Source organism: Ornithodoros turicata, chromosome 6, assembly GCF_037126465.1.
Source record: "Ornithodoros turicata isolate Travis chromosome 6, ASM3712646v1, whole genome shotgun sequence".
Lineage (NCBI taxonomy): Eukaryota > Metazoa > Arthropoda > Arachnida > Ixodida > Argasidae > Ornithodoros > Ornithodoros turicata.
Genome location: NC_088206.1, coordinates 47727586 through 47747267, shown reverse-complemented (window position 1 = coordinate 47747267; position 19682 = coordinate 47727586). Strand labels below are relative to the sequence as shown.

The following is a 19682-nucleotide window of genomic DNA, read 5'->3' as shown; positions in this document are numbered from 1 at the left end:
TGCTGTTGTTGTACTCTGTTATGTTTATATTGGTGCTGGAATATGCGCACAGTTCTTATTCTTGCATTTGTATGACCTTCCTTCCACGGCGAGTCAATCGCCATATTACAAATAAATAAAATTAAAATAAATAAAAAACAAGAACGCTAGATACGCGCCAGCTAGCGTCACCCGACAAGCGCGATTTAGACGTCCCATGAACATGAAACATACACTGACATGTTTTGAACATGAAATGACATGTTTTCACACGAAAAGTGCTTTTTGACATTTGACACTGACAAAAGACGTTGATCTGCACACATTTATTTACAGGAACCACGACACGCGTGTATTCGATGGTACTGAACAAAGCAAAGTGCCTCTGCAAAATAAATTATAATATGTAAGTACGTTCGCATGTTAGAGTGAACGCTCAAAGCGTTCGAAACAGTTTTTTATTGCACATGGTGAAGTATCAAAATCAATACGCGCTCAGAAAAGCTTGCGTTCGCACAACGACAGGCCTGGACATGCAAAATGGGTTGTGATCAACTATAATACAGGACGATTCCAGGTATTAAAAATATTGTATATATATAAATAAAGAGGAAAGGAACATTGGTATAGTAACTTGACTCATCCCTCGCAGTATAGAGATGCATCAACCAACTTATCCCTGAGGTTCACCCGTGTGAGCATGCGTCCTGAGAACATATTACAAAAGAGGTGAAATTCACATATCACAACAGTTCCCATGGATGCAGTGACGAAGAACGGGCAACACGTATGCGCTATGGACGCCGCTTTGGGATCGACTCACTCCAAGAGTTCCGACGCCTCAACAGTTCAATTCCTCCGGTTACTGGTAGAGAAGACAACGTAACTTTGACATTTCATTCTTGAGCCCGGCGACTTCGACCCTCAACTTGAGGTTCTCCTGCTCCAGAAAGGCAGCCCTGATAGCGATCTCGTCCTCCTTGGCTCTCCGCGCGTCTCGCGACCTTTTGGCGGCTTCGTTGTTCTTTCTTCGTCTCTCCCAGTATGCTTCATCCTTCAGGTCTTCTGGTAGCCTTCCGCGCTTCTTGCTATCCGCGGGCCGTATGGGTTGCACGTCACCGTTGCTGTTGTCAGAAGACGTGTGTTCGCCCTCGCTATCTCTCTGGTTCGGAGGAGAACAGATAAGTTGACTCGCATTTTCGGGACTCGCTCTGACACGTCGGTGGTCCGCACGTGAGATCATCATCTGTTGTCTGAACTGGAGGTACGCCTGGTCGGAGGCACTAGTGATGATGCTCTGAGCCGCTAACGCTTCCGCGGTCAGTGGGAGCTGAAGGCCGTAGTATCCGAGCGGCACGCTCAGGGGGTCTCGTGGATATGCTTTGAAGGGACGAGTGTATTTGTTTGGAGTTGACGGAAAGGCAGGCTGACGCAATGATGGAAGACTCGCTTCCACATTGCTCTGTTGCAAGTTGACATCGTCGCCGTTCTTAGCCCCGGGGCTGGTGGTGGCGGTGCCGAATGCCATCATGACGTCAGAAAAAGGATGGAGAAAGGCCTGCGGTTCTGGAGGTGTAGGGGAAGGGGTCAGTTGTACGGAGTCCTGCGGTTCAGTGGAGGTCTTCCGAGAGAAGTCCAGCGGCTGGGGCTCGTCCGCTTGAGAGTCCCGCCAGGGGCTGTGTCGGTCGTTAGGCACGTATGGGGGAGTGATTCGTACATTGGTGTCCATGGCGGCACGCTTGAGAATAGCCTGTTGAAAACAGAAAAACGTTAGAAAAAGCGCTTTTTTTTTCTTTCAGAAATGCTGATTTCGAAAAAGAAGGTGTTTTTACATTTCATAAATGCCCAACCGTACATGTACGTCATGTGCAATACCATATATCATCAAGTTCAACATTCCGAGGCTATAAATTAGGAACCGCTATGTGATGCTAGACAGGGAGTAACAATTGCCTCCACAACAACGTCTCGGCATTCCGTAATGGTGGTGTCACCAAGCGTGGCCACACCCACAGTGATCGATACCTCCAATGGAAAGCGCCGATCGGTAGGGTAGCCTATGGACAAACTCCTCGCGAGAACCCTCCTTCCCGACGGCTTCCCGAATGGAACCCGCCTACATAACGATCACACATTTCTACTGTTCAGAGCAGAAAACACGTTGCTCGATGAGGATCACGGTGCACGAAGACAACAGCGTACGATCTTAGGGCTCGAATCCTTGCACGTGGATGTCGTACAGTAAGGGCAAGCAAACAGGGCTGACACATACCAATGCACAAATGCTTAATAAAAAATTGAGAGTTATAGTAATAATTGTTATATGAAAAGGCGGCAAGCGCGTATACACCACATAGAAGACACCACCTCTACGTATAGAAGAACTGTCTCTGTTCGATCCGTCTGGCTCTCGTCCTGAAGCCCTTCCCTCAATACTCAATATGTTCGTCAGTTATGCACGAGGAATGCGTGGTACATGAGCAGTTTTGTCATTTCATTGATGGAACACTTTGTTGAGCACAGCACATGTTTAGGAAACCACATGCCATAGTAGACGGCGCCGTCCTTGAAGTGGCTCACCGGGCTCACAATGAGACCAATTGGATGCACGTGTGACGGAGGCAAAGATGGGGCCCACAAACAACAGCGGAGCGCGGCATTGAGTGCTTACACATGCGTCGAAATGCGCGCGCAGGGGATGTTATCACTATTGTTGATGACACTTAGTGCAATAACAGTTCCTGCTATGGATATATGTTGATGACACTTAGTGCAATAACAGTTCCTGCTATGGATATGGTCAAAGTCCAGATCTAGTGCCTCACTTGTGATACGCCAGATCTGCCTGTTCCGTGGGAATTGGTATTACATATTCTCAGCATCCGGGTGCATACACAATGTTAAGTTATTTCCACGAAGAAACTACGGTTCTAATGTTTAAATTGACAAAACTTTCGTACAACGGAACGGACTCTACCCCCAGGGAAACGGACATCGTATTATCGGGATAATTTTCGCCATTTTTCCCCCTCGACTGGCGTAGCAGTGAAAAGAATATATCTGCTAAACTGAAGGTCTCAGCACAGGTACCAATATACCCCTACTGAATTCTACTTAGCCGCAACCCCGCAAGGTCCAGTCCATCCTAATACGGCGGAACCGATTGCAACCAAGGGCAGGCTAACCTCTACAGGCAGGCGGGCTAACCGGTTACAACCAAGGGTAAGGGTAGAGGCTAACCACTCGTTATTTACCTTGCAGATCCTTCCATCGGGGTATGGGTTTCCAACCGTGTTAATCGCAGTGAGCACACGAAATTGATATCTATATTAATTCTGGAGTAAAGCAGCTTCTGTGCGATGTCTCATGATTAGAGAAGCGGGCAAATTTTAGCTAAATTATCCGGTAGTCGAACGCTTCCTGTTTTTCTTCTTCTTTTTTTTTAGTTTTGTTGTTCGGAAATTCAGCAGGTTATACTTGTCATATAGGACTTGCTCGCTGGGTACCATCACACATTGTGCGAAGACAGAGAGGATCTACCGGGCTCTCCTTTCTGTCCTTCGATTTCAGTCATCGCTGTTCTGCATTACTTGGGAATGATGCTAATCCGCAAAGGCTCTTATAAATGTAAGCTGATGCTAAAAATGTCAGACAAAAATAATACACGGTTGTAAATTTGGTAAGGTACACACCTCAGTCGATGAGATACTTGCGGGACACCGAAGCACGTCACAAATATACCATTCAAAAATTCGTGTCACAAAGCTTACCTCGCAACACGGAGTCACCTCAGTGAGTACTATGTGAGAGTAAAAATCCCGGCGACAGAGACACGTCCTCCTCCCACGAACACAAGCACGTCCAATAAGCTGTCAGAACCCTCTCGTACCCGAAAAAGGGTTACGTCCGTCTTCTTGCACAAAGATCGGGGAAAGAGGGAAAAAGCGGCGTCCCTTATCAACCCTTGCCTCCCACGGTTCGCGTGCTCGCTTCCCAACTGCCCACTCTCAAGGGGTTTCCAGAAAAAGGGAAAAAAACGCGACCTCCAGGGTCAAGGGAAGTTCATTCGCCCCGGTGTTTTGTTGCAAAGAATCCTGTTATTCCGCGTACTTGAAATTGGGCTTCATGGTGTGCCACCTACAGGCCCTGGTAAGGTTGTGCCAGACGCAGCTGCAATTTCGACCAGCAGTAATGATACCTCTTACGAACACCGTATGCTGTTTGTCTTTGAGGAAGTACCATTCCTGGAAGTTTTGTCAGTTCTTGTGCAAAAATATGCGAACGATGTGCGATAAACGGGGTTCCAGTCCAGGAACAGACGGTCAGCGCAGTGCTGGATAGCGATTGAGTTTTGAACGAACATGACGCGATTCTTGTCGCGTTCGTGGAATTGTTGAGACACGGAGATAGTGAGTTGCGGTGAGCTTAGCTTTTTGTGTGGGAGAGATTTACTAGACGGACTAGCTTTTTAATTATCGTATAGACACAGATATACATGGGATGGTGATATGGCGGTTTAACTGTCATATAATTGACATACCATTGATTTGGAAATTGTTAAATGTATAAATACGGAAATACCTAAATATGTGTGTGTGTTTGTGTGTGCTCTACTCCTTCCTCAAACCGATGGAAGGAGTTGTCGCTGTTTATTCCGTCACAGCAGCTTACTTGTATTTTGCCGCTTTGTTCGACATTAATTTGATTGTTGTGGAGGCCGTTGTCCTTGCATCCACGAATTGCGTAACACAAGCAATAATTGCGCTCTACGAACACGGTACGTGTCTATACGCACTGTAATACTTCCTATCTACTTCATACGCTCACCATTATTGCCGCCCTCGCAAGGAACTCGCGCGGTTTCATGGTCATACAAACAAAATTTTCGCGCTGGCAGAGAATGCAGACGACCATGAAAGGAGCGAAAATCTTCAACCCCTCAACAAATCCTCGCACCAACGAATGTGTCAGTAGATCTGGACGCTCTTGATGATTAAAAGCTTCAGAAGCATCATAAAGAACAGTTATTGGCAAGAATCGTCCCGTAAAAGCGTAATGACGTAACTGTAGTTAGCAACAGTGTGGCGCGTGCTTAAATAAATTGCTCTACATATAGTGGGGTGTCCATTTTGGGTGGCCTATACTTCCGCCATGTTGTCGTTCGCTCAATCATTCACGCGCTGACGCCCCTCCTCAACCCTTTGGCTCCCTTCGATGAGGTCGGGCAAACAAGGCCATCGACTGCTGCAACCCTTTCGGACCGAGGGACCGTCCACCCAACACACGTCTGGAGACAGACTCCCCCAAGCACCTGCACGCATGATGGTTCACTGGCTCGTGCCATCTGCTAAGAAGGTATAGCCTTGGATATGACATAAAGCAACGAACGACTGGCGTCTGTCCCCGGAAGTTATGCAGCCGGAACTGTGCACACGGAAATTTTATTCTAATATTGAATCTTATACTTACTTACTCATTTATTTGCCATATCACGTTCATGTTGTCCACAGGATGCTTTCACGATTCTTCCCGCGAGGAAAGCGATTTATCTGATAGATTTCATAAACTTAGACGTAAAGAAGAAACCGAGAGACACGGAACGAACAAGGAACGGCATAGTTGAACGGCATTGTTTGTTTGTTTGTTTGTGCCATTCCTCTCGGTTTCTTCTTCAAAAAAGATTTAACATTCCGTCTATACGATGTGCTAGCTACCCTACCCTCTCTCCCCCTGTTCATAGACTTACTTTTTCGAGTGCTGCCAAAAAAGGACATGACGGACGACAATATTATGGACTGCTACATCGCTTAATACGCTGTACCCAACCCCCATTATCTGTGAGTTGCCATGAATGTACTATGTGGAATGTATACGCGATTATTACTATACAACGACCAACACATGTATAGTGACGATGAATAAGGAAATTAACTGAACCACTGAGCTTCGAGTTACATGTTCGAAATTTAGACATTCTTGACCGCGCAATGTTATACAACGAAGGGGCGTTGCTTTTTCTTCCTGAGCTGGACAGTAGGATTGCACTCTGTAAGCAAATTCGGAGGGCGGACCATATTTAACGAAACTGAATACAGATTAGAGATTTAGAGGACACACAAATTATCTCACATATCAGACATGTCCCCAATGTTCGACGCAGTATACAATGCACGAAGAAAATATGGTATGGAGAGCACGAGATGCTATTCACCCACAATTGATGGAAATATGTAGCACGTATTTGCAGAACTTTGTCTTTTTCATCACTGACAGGGCTTGCGCTCACAGTCGTCCTTGCGACAACATCAGCGACACGAAGTATCCACCGAGGAAACTGGATATTACTTGTGGACAAAACTTCCCGAATGCGTATCGAGGTAAGGAATTTGACTAAGGAGGAAACGAAGTAGTCCGTAAAATTTATTGCGTATCATTACCAGCTCTCGTTTTGTCCGTCCACTTTTTTCGTCTGTTCATGCTGATTTTTATTGTGTTTTTCGATGATTACGTTACGACTCAAAAGCGGATCGTCTAGCAGGAGCACGATGAGGTCCCGTAACAAGACTGCCTTGGCTGAGGCTCTTTATCTGCGTGTTGTGCATGAGCACCACAACCCGAGTTGGCCTTGAAAACTGTTATCCCCGCGCAAACACAGAACTTCTTACTGTGTAACAAACAGGATAATCCGAGATTAGATGAGAAGACCATAATCGACTGTGGCGTCTATATATGGAGGCACGGTCGGTCATTTCCTCACCGGATGGTGGCGAGGAGGGTGCATCCGAGAGCCATATTTTACACACGTCGAACATAATGCTTCGCGTATATTGATTTACTCGATTGATTTATTGGTATAGAAATCGTACTTGACCTCCTAACCTTCGTCGCTGATATCGGTCAAAATTTTACTTGAATCATCGTCACGTCAGAGAGAATAATCGTGCCAGGTTTTTTCTTAACTAGTGAAGCAATCGATTCTGAAACTGCAGCGAAAATAAACATTTTTCTCTCGATCGTCTTTCGTGCCGGCAACAGCGGCGACAACAACAAATACATTTTGTAACGATGGGTGAGACGCGAGGCAGAACCACTTTATAGTGAATTTGGTGTTGGGTGTGCACCTGATCTCTATATCTTCTTATTAAGAACTTGCGCTTTGCGAGTGACATATTCGCTTCTGATGTCAATAATCTGGCAGATGTAAGGTGGTGGTGGTGGTGGTGGTGGTGTTGTTGCTGAAAGAGCTCGCCGTTGTAAGACAGCACAAACAGCCAACACCGACCACCAACATCAACATCAGCATCATCAACTATAGAACATACCACACGCGACACGAACACAAAATGGATTATCCCAGAAATCTGAACGGAATACTGAAAACAGATGTTGCTCCACAAATTCCTCCTCGCATATTAAACGCATATCTTTACACTGTGTCGGCTGTATCAGCAATGTCCGTGAGGGACCTGAAAAAATACTTTGTACACGGCCGAAATAGTTGTGTCTTATGGTGAAATGCAAATATGTGCTACGTATAATATGTAGTAGATTGTAGGTCGTCTTCAATCGTAGCCTTTGTATCCTTTTGCGATCAATAATATCCGTTCAAAATAAACTACCGTAAATAAATATTATGCGGCGGCATAACTCGGGTTCCCAGCGCCCGGGGCGAATCGAGTATCGCGCCCCCAAACAAGACACATAACAGGAATGCACCAGCATCTCTCCCCATCCAGTAGAAAGCGCTTCATGGATTTTACGATTCGGTTGCTTCACTTTTGAGAATATGCGCTGCTGTCTCATGATAGCACACACTCTACTGCCGAAGCACACAGGATGCAATTTTACGCCGGCGTGGTATATCGAAGCTTGCTTCAATCTCTCCGCCTTTGAGGCGCGCAGGAGACCGTTCCAACAGCGCCCAAAAATAATTGAGATTTTATTTTCAAGTGGTAAACAGTTTCACTGTTTTTATTTCCGACTTTTTTTCTCTGTGTAGTTTGTAGTTCTCTGTAATAGTTGTCCGTAATAGTGTAGTAGTGTGAGTTCTCTGTTTGTAGTTCTCTGTAATTTGCGCCCCAAAAAATCTTGCGCCCGGGGCGACAGCCCCTACGGCCCCCCTCACGCTACACCACTGATGTTATGTGATTGTAAAATGCACAGTCGCGCGCGGAAAACAGCCAACGGCGAACTTAGACTAACCTGAACATAGAAATGGAAGCACCGAACTTGGACTAACCTAATAATGAACTAATCAACGTGCACCGTCGTCCGCCTTGCTAAGCCTAACGGCTGCTAAAATGTGACTTGACTTGAACAGATATCGAAAACGGTGTACCTCGAAATAAAGTGATCGAAATTCCCATTGCAAAATAAGCTGGTGTAAATAAATATTGCCTGACTATAAGATCCACAGTCGTACGTGAGAAACTGCCAACAGCGAACTTAGACTAACCTGGACATACCAAGTGCAAGCACCGAACTTGGGCTAACGTAATAATAAACTAACCAACGTGCTGTTGCGTCGTGTCCACTCTGCTAAGCCTACCGACCGCTCAAATGTGGCTTTCGTTAGCAAAATTGACTTGTACAGAAATCGAAGACCCGTGAATTTGAGTGGTGAAGTAGTGACGATGTCGTGTTTTTAAACACGGCGTAACATCTTGCAAAGCAATTGAGCATTCTCCTTGATTCTCCTTGGTTCGCGAACGTGAATTTCGGGATCGGGGATTTCGCAACCGGGAGTACCGAGGTCCTTCCCATCGAAAACCCTTGAGCTTGAGTGGTTAAATAGCGATATCGTGTTTTTAAACACGGCATGTCATCTTACGAAGTAATCGAGCATTCTCCTTGATTTTCCTTGAATTTCGAGATCGGGGATTTCGCAACCCCGAATATCGAGGTCCTCCCTGAAAGTGGTGCTCGCAATTCAATTATATAAAAGGAAATCTAAATTCTCGTGTTGGGGTCAATACCTGAATAGCAGGTCTAATGCAGGTGGATCGATCATTCACAGGTGTGGGCCGAAGCAGAGACGCGCAAACGAGGCAGTTATCATTCTGTTTGACAATGCGTTTCAACTATATCGATTTGTCAATATATGGGCGGACGCAGCAGATGCGAACTGTGCGTTCACCTTTGCTTACGCGTTGTTCTCCAAATAGACGCCCGCTCGGAACAGTTTGGAATTACGCGCGCGATTATCCGAAGCGCCCTCACTTGGACTAATTCGGTTCAATTGAACTTTATTTGTATTGCGTAGCGTTATGAAGCGTTGCGTTAGCGAAGGCAGCGAAGCGGCACCACGCATGGACAGGTCTCCTGGGGATACTCAGGTCAGTTGCAGCTGATAGGGGCCCATCGAAACAATATGAATATAAATTATGTGGAATATTGGCCCTGAACAGATAATAAACAAAATAGAAATTAGAAAATTACAATGAAAGAGGAGACGGAAAAAGGGAAGAATAAGGAGATACATGTGATAGCGCAGAACATAAAATAGCATCACTGCAACGGGACGTCGGTTATGCACGACATATAAAACAGTCAAGTGACAAATACCAAATGGCGCTGAAAGATGTTAGTGAAACGGCAGAGCGCCCTTGTTGTGTTCTTTGTGTAGATAACACCGTTGCAAATGAAGCAACGATTAGACCATAAAACCTAATTTTGTTTCACCTATTTTTCGTTGTATAACAAGAACGAAAAACATTTTGTCATCCTGCATGTCGAGATACGGGAGGAAACTTCTTGCAATAATGTAGAAAACGGGGCCATTTACGAAGGAACGTCTAGCTGTTATTCGCTGTCCTTTTGTTCGACATCGTTGGTTCGTCCCCTGGTGGTCGAATATCAGCACCGTCAGGCATTGCTTTTCTTCATGGATTTCTAAGAGACGTGGGTCTGCTTTACACTCATATTGTGACTTTTATGCCCTTGTGCGCTGACATTATCTGGCCATGTGTGCTTCGTGCCCTATCAAGGACAGGACAATGATGTAATATCATTATTCGCCCATTATCCCATAACCCCATCGTATCATATCTCATACTAAACAGTTCTTGTGCATTTGACACATGATCGCATCAAGAATTGCAAATAGTGCCTATGTGTAAACAGTGACGCGGAATGTGGTGGTGGTGATAGTGAACGGGCTCGCCGTTGTCGGCCTCACAGATGTGGGCAACGTCACGACTCACGCCCTGGGGAATGACGTCCTGGGCCGACTTCTAAGGGAACTGTGCCGACATATGTCTGAAACCGTCTGAGGAAAACCCACGAAAAACCCCAAACAGCACAGCCGGCACCGGGAGTAGAACCCGGGTGCCTTCCAGTCTCGACGTGGCATGACCAGCACGCTAACCACTTAGCCGCGCGAGCTGGTGCGTATGTGAATGTGTGTGTATCTGTGCTCATATTCTTTAATGAAGTTCCCCGTAACAAACCAGCGTGCCCTATGGGACAGTGATCCACACCACATGTATTCGTTGTTGTCGAAACACTGGATGCGAACCGTCTTCCACCGACACCACTAACCGCACGTATTGGACCTACTACGCCGAAAACTCGCTTTGTGCGTCTTTGCTTGCTCATACATTACACTGCATAATATACAGAAAACCGCCTACATGGCAACGTATGTCCCCATTTATAATCAAACTCAATGTCAACTCCCCATTTATTTATTTAGTTATCTCTCAATATTATTTTTTCCTCAACATCGCTTCATCCCCATGTACCTCTTCACCGTCATTATCGGAATTAACGCTAATCAGATTCACAGAAAGGCAAAACGAGCATTTCATAACTAACGCCGTAGGAAGACACGCTAAGGAACTAACTGGTAGAAGCCAACCCATAAAAACGTATGCCACCGGAATGCTACTGCGTTACACTGCATCTTTCTTCGACGGGAAGCAAAGAAGAAGCAGAAAAAAAAGAGAGGCATCTTCCACGGAGGCCACATTAGAAGGGTGAAAAACAGCCCTCCCCAACTCTAAAGAAAAACAGCCAGTTCCCGGTAAGCAACGGGTTAGTTGGAGGGAAGCCCCTTTCTCCATTACGAAGGTCAAACGGCAAGGAGGGAGATCCCTTCTTCGTGTTTTACAACATCCCTTTTTGCCTGCTATAATGAAGTGAGCGGCGTTTTCTTTACGGCACTCATCTGCACGTCATTTGTGGAAACCTTGGATTAGCCTTAGCGAGGAATGGCTCAACAAAGTCCGTTGTCCACCCGAGTGGCCGTAGCTTTTAGCGGTGAGTTTCAAACGACGTCTGGCCCGTCTCTTAGCCAGGTTCGATGACCAGCAGGCTATGTCCTTGGACGGTAACTTTGCGGTTGGAGGGTGCAAACCACCACGTGTTGAATCACGCCCGACAGGCTTAGTAAAAGTCTCGTTGCGCCGATTGAACGGTAGAGGAATGGGCAATGGTGAACTCGACCACAACAAGGAAACGGATTGGTTGCTTCCTGTTCAGTTTTTAAGTTTGTTCCGCCGTTATATGTTGTAAAAAGTGAGATAATCGGGTGTCACGCGCTCAGTAGCTGAGATCCGGGACGTGTCTTCCCATTTCGCCTATTCCCATTTTGCCTAATGCTTCTTAGCAGATTATCTCGCCATCCCTTAGCAGGTTCACCGACCTCGAACTGCAGGGGGTCCCATTTGGCCTAATGTATGCTGCAGACAGTCCCACTTCGCCTACTAATCCGTGTTACGTAAGAAAGAAGGCGATCCTCTGGCATGCTGCCAAAAGTCAATTTCGGATCTTCATATAACTTTACATGCAACCTTGTTGGTTTCACTGAAGCATGAGGTCTGTATTTATAATTCATATTACACTAGGGTTTCTTCCGTCATCTGTTGGTTCACAAATATAGACTGTGCGAGAGTGAAAACATAGTTTTTATTTACATTTTTTTAAATTAAAAGGGCAGCTTTGTTTTCTGCGCTTCAAAATTCTTCCAAATTTGCAGCTCTACTCAATATGCATTAGATGTCCCACGGCATCGAGGTACGACATCATGTCCCGTTCGCCATTCTGGATTATTGACTGCTCAATGACATTCTTAAGTAGCATCACAACTTTTTATTAATTCCAACGCTACGCCGGCTTTTTCAACTGACCCTAAGTGATTTGGGAGAAATTCACAGCACACCCTGGAGGAGACTAGAATTTGTACGACACCGACCAGAAAAGGAATTCCTGTCGGAAGATATTTCCGTGTATAACTCCCACCGTTAGATAATGCGCAGGCCCTCTTCAGAGCACCTTTTTACCGAATAACGCGCGCGTTATACACCGGAAAATACGGAAGTTAGGTTGAACGTGGGTTAAGGCGTCTCGCTCGGTGGTGTGGGAGGCGGTGGGTTCGAATCCTACCACCGATTGTGCTGTCTGAGGTTTTCCCTGGGTTTTCCGAAGACTTTCGAGACGAATACCGGCACAGTTCCCCCTGAAGTCTGCCCAAGACGCATATTAACACCCTATCCCCCCACCCCTTCCTGCTGTCCTCTCTCCATCTGTTTTCATCTGTACGTCGCTCATAGCCACCTCTCATCTCCACATAGCCACATATCGCTCATAGCCACCTCGCCGTCGCTCATAGCTTCGCGGCGCTAACACGAAAGAAAAAAAAAGAGTTAAATTATAAACACGACTATAGTGACACCAGTTTCCATATTTAACATCGCTCAGGTGACACTGAACATGGCTCGAAGCCTTGTTTCATTCGTCATGCTGTCCATCAGGAGTCACTATGTAAAATGTTTGTAAAATGTTTTTGTTATATTTGTACATTATATTTACACCTTATATTTGCAAATGTAAAGGGTCTTTGTTTCGGACGACGTAAGGTAGTTGTCCGACGAGCACATTCGATCATTTCTTGCACACGTCATCATCGGGTCGGAGCGTGTAAGTAACGCCCACTTGCCGACAGTTCCGTTTTGCGTAATGAGATTGCACGGCAGTCCCATTTCGCCTAACGGCTGTTACCCCTCCCGCCTCTTTAATCCGATGATCCGGGTTAGGCAAAATGGGAATAGGCGAAATGGGATGTAACCATCCGGGAAAACATGTTTCCGGAAATGCCCCCTCTTCAACGATTCCCTCGAAAGAGTGATCTTTTTATCGATTCAACTAAACATCACATGTACTCAAAACAGTTGACAAATAAAGAACGTTGCAGTAATTTCGTAATTATTTAGATTAGATTAGCCGGGGCCATAAAACAAATATGAGGTCGAGTAATACTTGCTAATTGACAAGAAAAATTTCGTGTCGCTACCCGCACATAATGCGAAACTCTTGTCGTATTGCTATCTTGTTGTAAATATCCTTGTTCTTTTGCCGGTATACGCGTTTTTGTCTGCAGGCGCAACCGCACGAGGCGTGTTCCCAGCGTTTTCTCCAGCGGCCTGCAGCGGCGTTTACGCTTCGTATCATGCCAACCTTTCGGTATCAAATTATCAGTTAGACCACGGGAAGTTTACATGAGTAGGTCACACTTCCATCGCCAGCGAAACATCGAATATCAGCTTCTCATGAATGCGAGGAATTGTCTCGTATGCCTGTTCTAAAACAACTTGAGGAATTCATGTTCAGTTAAAGCATGAAGAGTTCGTGAACAACAAGGAACCCAGTCACACAGAAGTACACATACAACTGCCTGATATACCCCTACAGAGCGGCCATGGTTGTGAAAATGGGCTGCACACAGTGCTCAGCAGCGTGAACTCTTCATTGAACAGTAATGACAAGTCGAGGCTTTACGTCACGAAGTAACGATAGTCATGAGTGACGTCACGGTGCTAGGTCCGTGGATTGATTTTGACCATCGGAGGGTTCTCAAACGCGCTTGTCGGACTACCCCTGCAAGTATATATAGCCTCACCGATAGAGTTGATTTTGTTACATTGCTATATAGTAGTTTTGGAAGTCAAAGAATACCTTAGCATTTTGTGAGCAAACCAAAATGCGACATTGATATGTTTTATGTGGCGAAATACAGGACAAAAGGTTACGTACACTCCTCTCGTGCCTTCCTGAATGCTTGAAGGTTATCGGAGCGATATCGGGAGCGTGACGGCAGCGTGATTTTGTAATGTCTCTGTCGACAACAGAGACAACTGGGAAAGACGAACGCCTGCACTTTTTTCTCTGTCGTCTTGGTCTGTACAACAACAACAACAATAAATGATGACGATGAGATGGGGTGTTTCACCGCGGTGGTGCGGTACCCTACCCCGTTGCACGTCTGTATAGCGCTATATATACAGTAGTATGTTCTCGTACCAAGAAGCCTAGAATGCTCCCCTACTCATTTACGTAATGGAGCTCTGTTTTAAGAGTGCAGCATAACGTTTGGGATTAAAGCGCCAAGGTGACACGCAAAATCTTCCATGACGCAGGAAGAGGGTCAAAGCGTACTTGTTTTTCTAGTTGTTGACGTAAGAGTGGAACATCTCTGTACAAATTTGGATTCTGTTTACGGCTTCTTAAGCCTGTCAGAACTTGCGCATAAAACTTACGCACATTAATTAAATGACAACACCTCACAAAGAAACATTTCTTGCTGGAAAATGATGTGTTGCTCAACGCCCCCTGGTAGGAATCGCTGGGCAACAGAAGTTCCAGGCTGAGCACGATCTCACGTTACATGCAAGTCCCCTCTGTGCACACACAAGCATCTCCGTCATAACCCTTTGAAAAGGCAACCCATTCTTGGGCCGGCGGGTGCCTAACCTTGCCACACACATGACCTTCGCTGGACATTCATCATACACGACGGCAGCTGGTTTCCGGAAGAGGGGGGCGAATAGAGTGCTGCAAATTCTGCCTAACCCTTTTCAAGTTGGCCAGGCTTTTTGTGGCGTCTCAAACATGGGGGTTATGATGCTTTTGTCAGTCGCCCGTTCTCTGGATGAACGAACCAAAAATAGCGTGCGTGATTTAACCTACGGGCAACCGAACAACATGGTGACAAAGGGGAATAGGACGGCGCCGATCCCCCAAAAGTTGGAAATGTTCAAAAAGGAAGGATGCAGTCAGTGCCTCAAAAATTTTGATAAACGGCTGCGTGCAATCAGGGTTCGATCATGGATGCAATAGTGATAGCGCTGCGAATTCTTACCACTGCAATCGTTCGCGATATCCTATGATGCCTCTACGATCAGCCTGGGACATTTTTCGTGAAAACTTGAGAGAGGGATGTGTCTTGCAACATTGTAAAATTCTCTCTGTGTGGACTTGGCTGTTTGACGACATTCCGCGATGCCTTATAGAACATGCACTCTATACAAAGAGTACTTGACCGCATACTACACCCAGAACCAACTGTTGGTTCAACGATATCGTTGTCTTTCCTGACTTGTTTAAAATTGGAAGTGTGTGCCTTTTTGTATTACAGTGCAGTCTACACTCTTAAAAATGAACTTCACCGCATAGCACGCTCCTAGCCAACCATCATCTCGAATGATATCGTTATCTGTTATATGATATATGTTGAAAACGAGAGGCGTACGCCTTTTTTGTGACACTTATGCTGTTCATAATTGTCACAAAAAGGACTTACGCCTCCCGTTTTCAACAAATCCCTGCGGATAACGATATCATTCGAGATGATGGTTGGCTACGAGCGTGCTATGCGGTGAAGTTCATTTCTAAGAGTGTAGAATCCACAGCGATGTTCATATGATACATAAGTATGCAGTAAGTATGTTTGCGAAATTGCTAGTACACTCTTAGAAATGATGATGATGGTGGTGGTGGTAATGAAAGGGCTCGCCGTTGTCGGCCTCACAGAGGTGGGCAACGTCACGACTGACGCCCTGGGAAATGTGTGTCCTGGGCCGACTTCTAGGGGAACTTAGAAATGAACGTCACCACATAGCACGCTCGTAGCCAACCATCATCTCGAATGATATCGTTATCTGCTTTGTTGAAAACGGGAGACGTACGCCCTTTTTTTGACAATTATGAACTGCATAAGATAAATATAAAATATAGCTAAATTTTATCCCTATTTTGTATAATAATAAATCTTAGTTTTAACTTATTCCTATTCGTTTCCGTCTTAAGGCTCGTTGATTTATTCATCAATTCATATATATATATATATACTTGGTAAATGGGGTTCGGACGACGACCGCGAATATATGTAGCTGAAATGAAAATTGAAACACAGACTACGAAGGTACGGGAAGTAAGAAAAAAGGGATAATTTATTTACATTTAAGATACTTGGAATGCTAAAAGGGTTGTCTACGTTACGGCGGAAGCTCCGCCTTCGTCAGGACAAAAATATGTCAGTGATACACAGAGCTTATAAAGGCACGTCACTATGCGAGCCTTTATAAGCTCTGTGTATCACTGACATATTTTTGTCCTGACGAAGGCGGAGCTTCCGCCGTAACGTAGACAACCCTTTTAGCATTCCAAGTATCTTAAATGTAAATAAATTATCCCTTTTTTCTTACTTCCCGTACCTTCGTAGTCTGTGTTTCAATTTTCATTTCAGCTATATATATATATTCCTATATAATTCCTATATATAATATATATATATATATATATTCCTATGATTATCCTTTTATCTCACCCCATATATATATATATATATATATATATGTCTGTAAGTCAAACGTCGCCATGCCAGTACTGGACAGCTGTTTCGGCCTTCTTGGGCCTCATCAGCAGTACGCACGCAGGCAACGTTTGAGCGGATGGCGTCAGAAGGTCACGTAACACGTGATTCCTCCTGTCAGGGTGAGCTAACGACGTTAGACTTACAAACATATGCTATACGTGCAGCGAAAGAGCTCCGGCTATGTTTTTTTTTTCTCCTAGTATATATATACATAATGCTCTCCACGAGGATTGTCTCCTATTCTGCTATTTCGCTTTTGCACGAAATTCTGTAATGAAATAGTTAGTTAATGAATTTTGGGTAATTAGACATCTTGTACATACACTTTCTTTGAGAGGATGTCCGCCTGACTGTAGAACCTACCTGCGAAAACGACATTTATGCTGCTCTCATAGGTTTTTATACAAAAAAAGTATGCAACGGATAGAAATGAACACCCCGTATAATACGTTACAGATGTTTTCGATGCTTCTTTAAAAAACAACCTTATTAGAATGACCGACCACACTGATAGGAACGGCATTTTTGAGAAACTGCTTTAAAGGGTAATTGGTTGATTAGTTTGGTAGAAGAGCAAAGGCATTAATTGAGCTTGTAATCATACGCGCATATGTGTTGTCATTACGTACGTATTATTAGGTACACACGACAAAATTAGCCGAGCCCTCTATACGCTAGGGGCTTCCCAACTGTGACAAATATTAAACGGTGCAACAGCACACGCGGTGAGCCACGGATGGATGGGCACATGAAACGGTCAGTACGAAATGTTCACGGCGACAGCTCTATCGATTGATTATTTTTCCCCTAAAAAAGAGGGAAGAAAGGTATAGGTACAACGGGTTTCATTGTGTCCATTTGGATGCCAAAAGAGGAAACGGGGGAAAAAGGCGCAAACAAGTCAGCTGGGGAGGAAATGATCGAGAGCACACAACCACTTTCCTTCTCAAACTTTTGCTGTTGTGGTCATCGACTTGTCCGGCCAACGGACGGACTACCGGATAATTTCGCCAGTTTATGCACTGATACAGATGCTATGGGCACAGTGACGACCAAAAAAGTCGTTTTAGTCAGTACATTTACGTAAACAAATGCCTCGAAATGAGGTAGGGACCCACTAACATATATTATAATGAACATAATAACTTGTGTTAATTTTTAGCCATCAGGTTGATGTTGCTTTTTCTAGTTTCTTTTCTATTCAAGAGTTCTGGAGTAGCCTTACCCGACTTTGTCGGGTCTCACATCTCCATATATTTTTTATTTATTTCTCGATAAATCAATCTCTCCGTCATCGTGTCAGACAAAAGCTATTACGTGGTGTATATGAATAGGGGTATTGATACAGGTTAAAAGTTTGCATTACCAACTGTATCCTATAGCACGGGACAAGACGTAATGCTTTCCCACGTCCCATTTCACACCTGTACCCAGTACAACAGACACCGCCAACCTGAAAATGTCAGGATGAAAAGAGTCCCAAACAGCCATTCAAGCACTGATATCGTTAGAACGCATTCTGCATAAAATACGCATCCAATATGCACAGGTGCTTCAGGTGTTATCAGTAGGGTTCCGCACTTTCGGTTTTTACTTTAGGGCATATATTTTCGGTGTTTATTTATTCTCATGAAATTTGCGTTTTTTGGTGATTTTTCTGGTGCACCCTGCAGTTATCGGCGAATATAAATCGCAACGAAATTTTTAAAATCCATGCGTGGTGGTGGTGGTGACGAAGGCTGTACGCCGAAATAAATCATTTAAAATAAAACATTAAAAAATCCACGCTTAAAATTCCACCCTTCAAGATCTATTTTCTGGAATAAACCGCTTACAAACACACGCCGTCAAAATAAACGCTGTTAAAATAAATCATGGTTAGGCTTAGCAAGGTAATGTTCCGTATGATAGTTTATGGGCGACACGTTGTTCTTTTCGGCGGAACATGCTATTATGATGTTTCTTACTCGTGTTTGTACTGTTATCAAGTACATTTCTTCAAATAACTTTGGATTTCTAAATATCCAGTTTAAAAGTGATGAGGACTATGCGCGTATGAATACAGGAGCAGGACACACACTCTTGACCCTTGAACCAGCTGAGAGCTGAGCTGTGGACGAGGATAACAGGCTTTGGGTGGTGGTGGGGAGATGGCTATGGCGGTGTTGTGGACGGATTGCGCGGCGACGGTCATTCGCACTGGATGTTATTATGCCAGAGAGAGAGAGAGAGAGAGATAAAGCTGGCCAGGATACACAACCGATAAAATTCGCCAGCCGCCTAATCAGAAAGCATTCCCCCCACTAAGTTAGGAACGCTGGCCACGGGTCACATACAGAGAGACAACCTACTTCCGGTGTAGAGAAATCCGGCCTCACAGTTCTTGCCCTGGCTAGCCCTAAGCGCGATGAGCGCACTGTTTTCCGCGGCGGACGTAGAGCCGTCGGCTGTCCACCAATCAGGGGCGGTGGATTTTAAAAGATTTATTTCGAAGCGTTTATTCTTCAAAGTTTATTTTTCGGCCTTTATTTTGACAGCGTGGATTTTCTCATGATTTATATTGAAGAGTTTATTTTGACACTTTGATCTTTATGATATTTATTTTTGAACGTTATTTCGGCGTCATCCCGTGACGAAAACCGGCTTGCCGTTGTTAGCCTTACGAATGTGGGCTGTGTCACGACTGTAGCCAGGATGAGATGAGATGATGTGATAACAGATGAAGGAATGATGACGGCCGAAAGTTACGATCTAGGGCAGTCACTGGCAGAGTCCACGCGTCTCAGCGCAGCCGAAAAACAAAAGAACAAATCCAAGACTAGCCTCTGTGAGACATCACAAGAGGAACACTTTATTGCTCCACAGCGAAATGGTGCTTCCTAGCTATATCGTGAAAGCAGAGCTCAGTTTTGTTGTTGTTAACTTCAACAATTTCAAAAACGCCCAGAATACAGACACAAGAGGCACGTACAGAGACAGGAGGAACTACGAACTCACGACTAAACTTTATTTCTGTACACACACACTTAAATACAAGAGCAACACGTGCCTC

At 44.8% G+C, this 19682-nt stretch overlaps 1 protein-coding gene across 1 annotated transcript in view; it reads right to left on the bottom strand.

The window, feature by feature from the left end:
• Window positions 1–317: 317 nt before the first annotated feature.
• LOC135397993 (protein giant-like) overlaps window positions 318–19682 on the bottom strand; it is a 55312-nt gene continuing 35947 nt past the window's right edge. Inside the window, exon 2 of the mRNA XM_064629453.1 lies at window positions 318–1729. Coding sequence (XP_064485523.1) covers window positions 842–1729 — 888 coding nt within the window. The 3' untranslated portion in view covers window positions 318–841. The remainder of the gene's footprint in view (window positions 1730–19682) is intronic.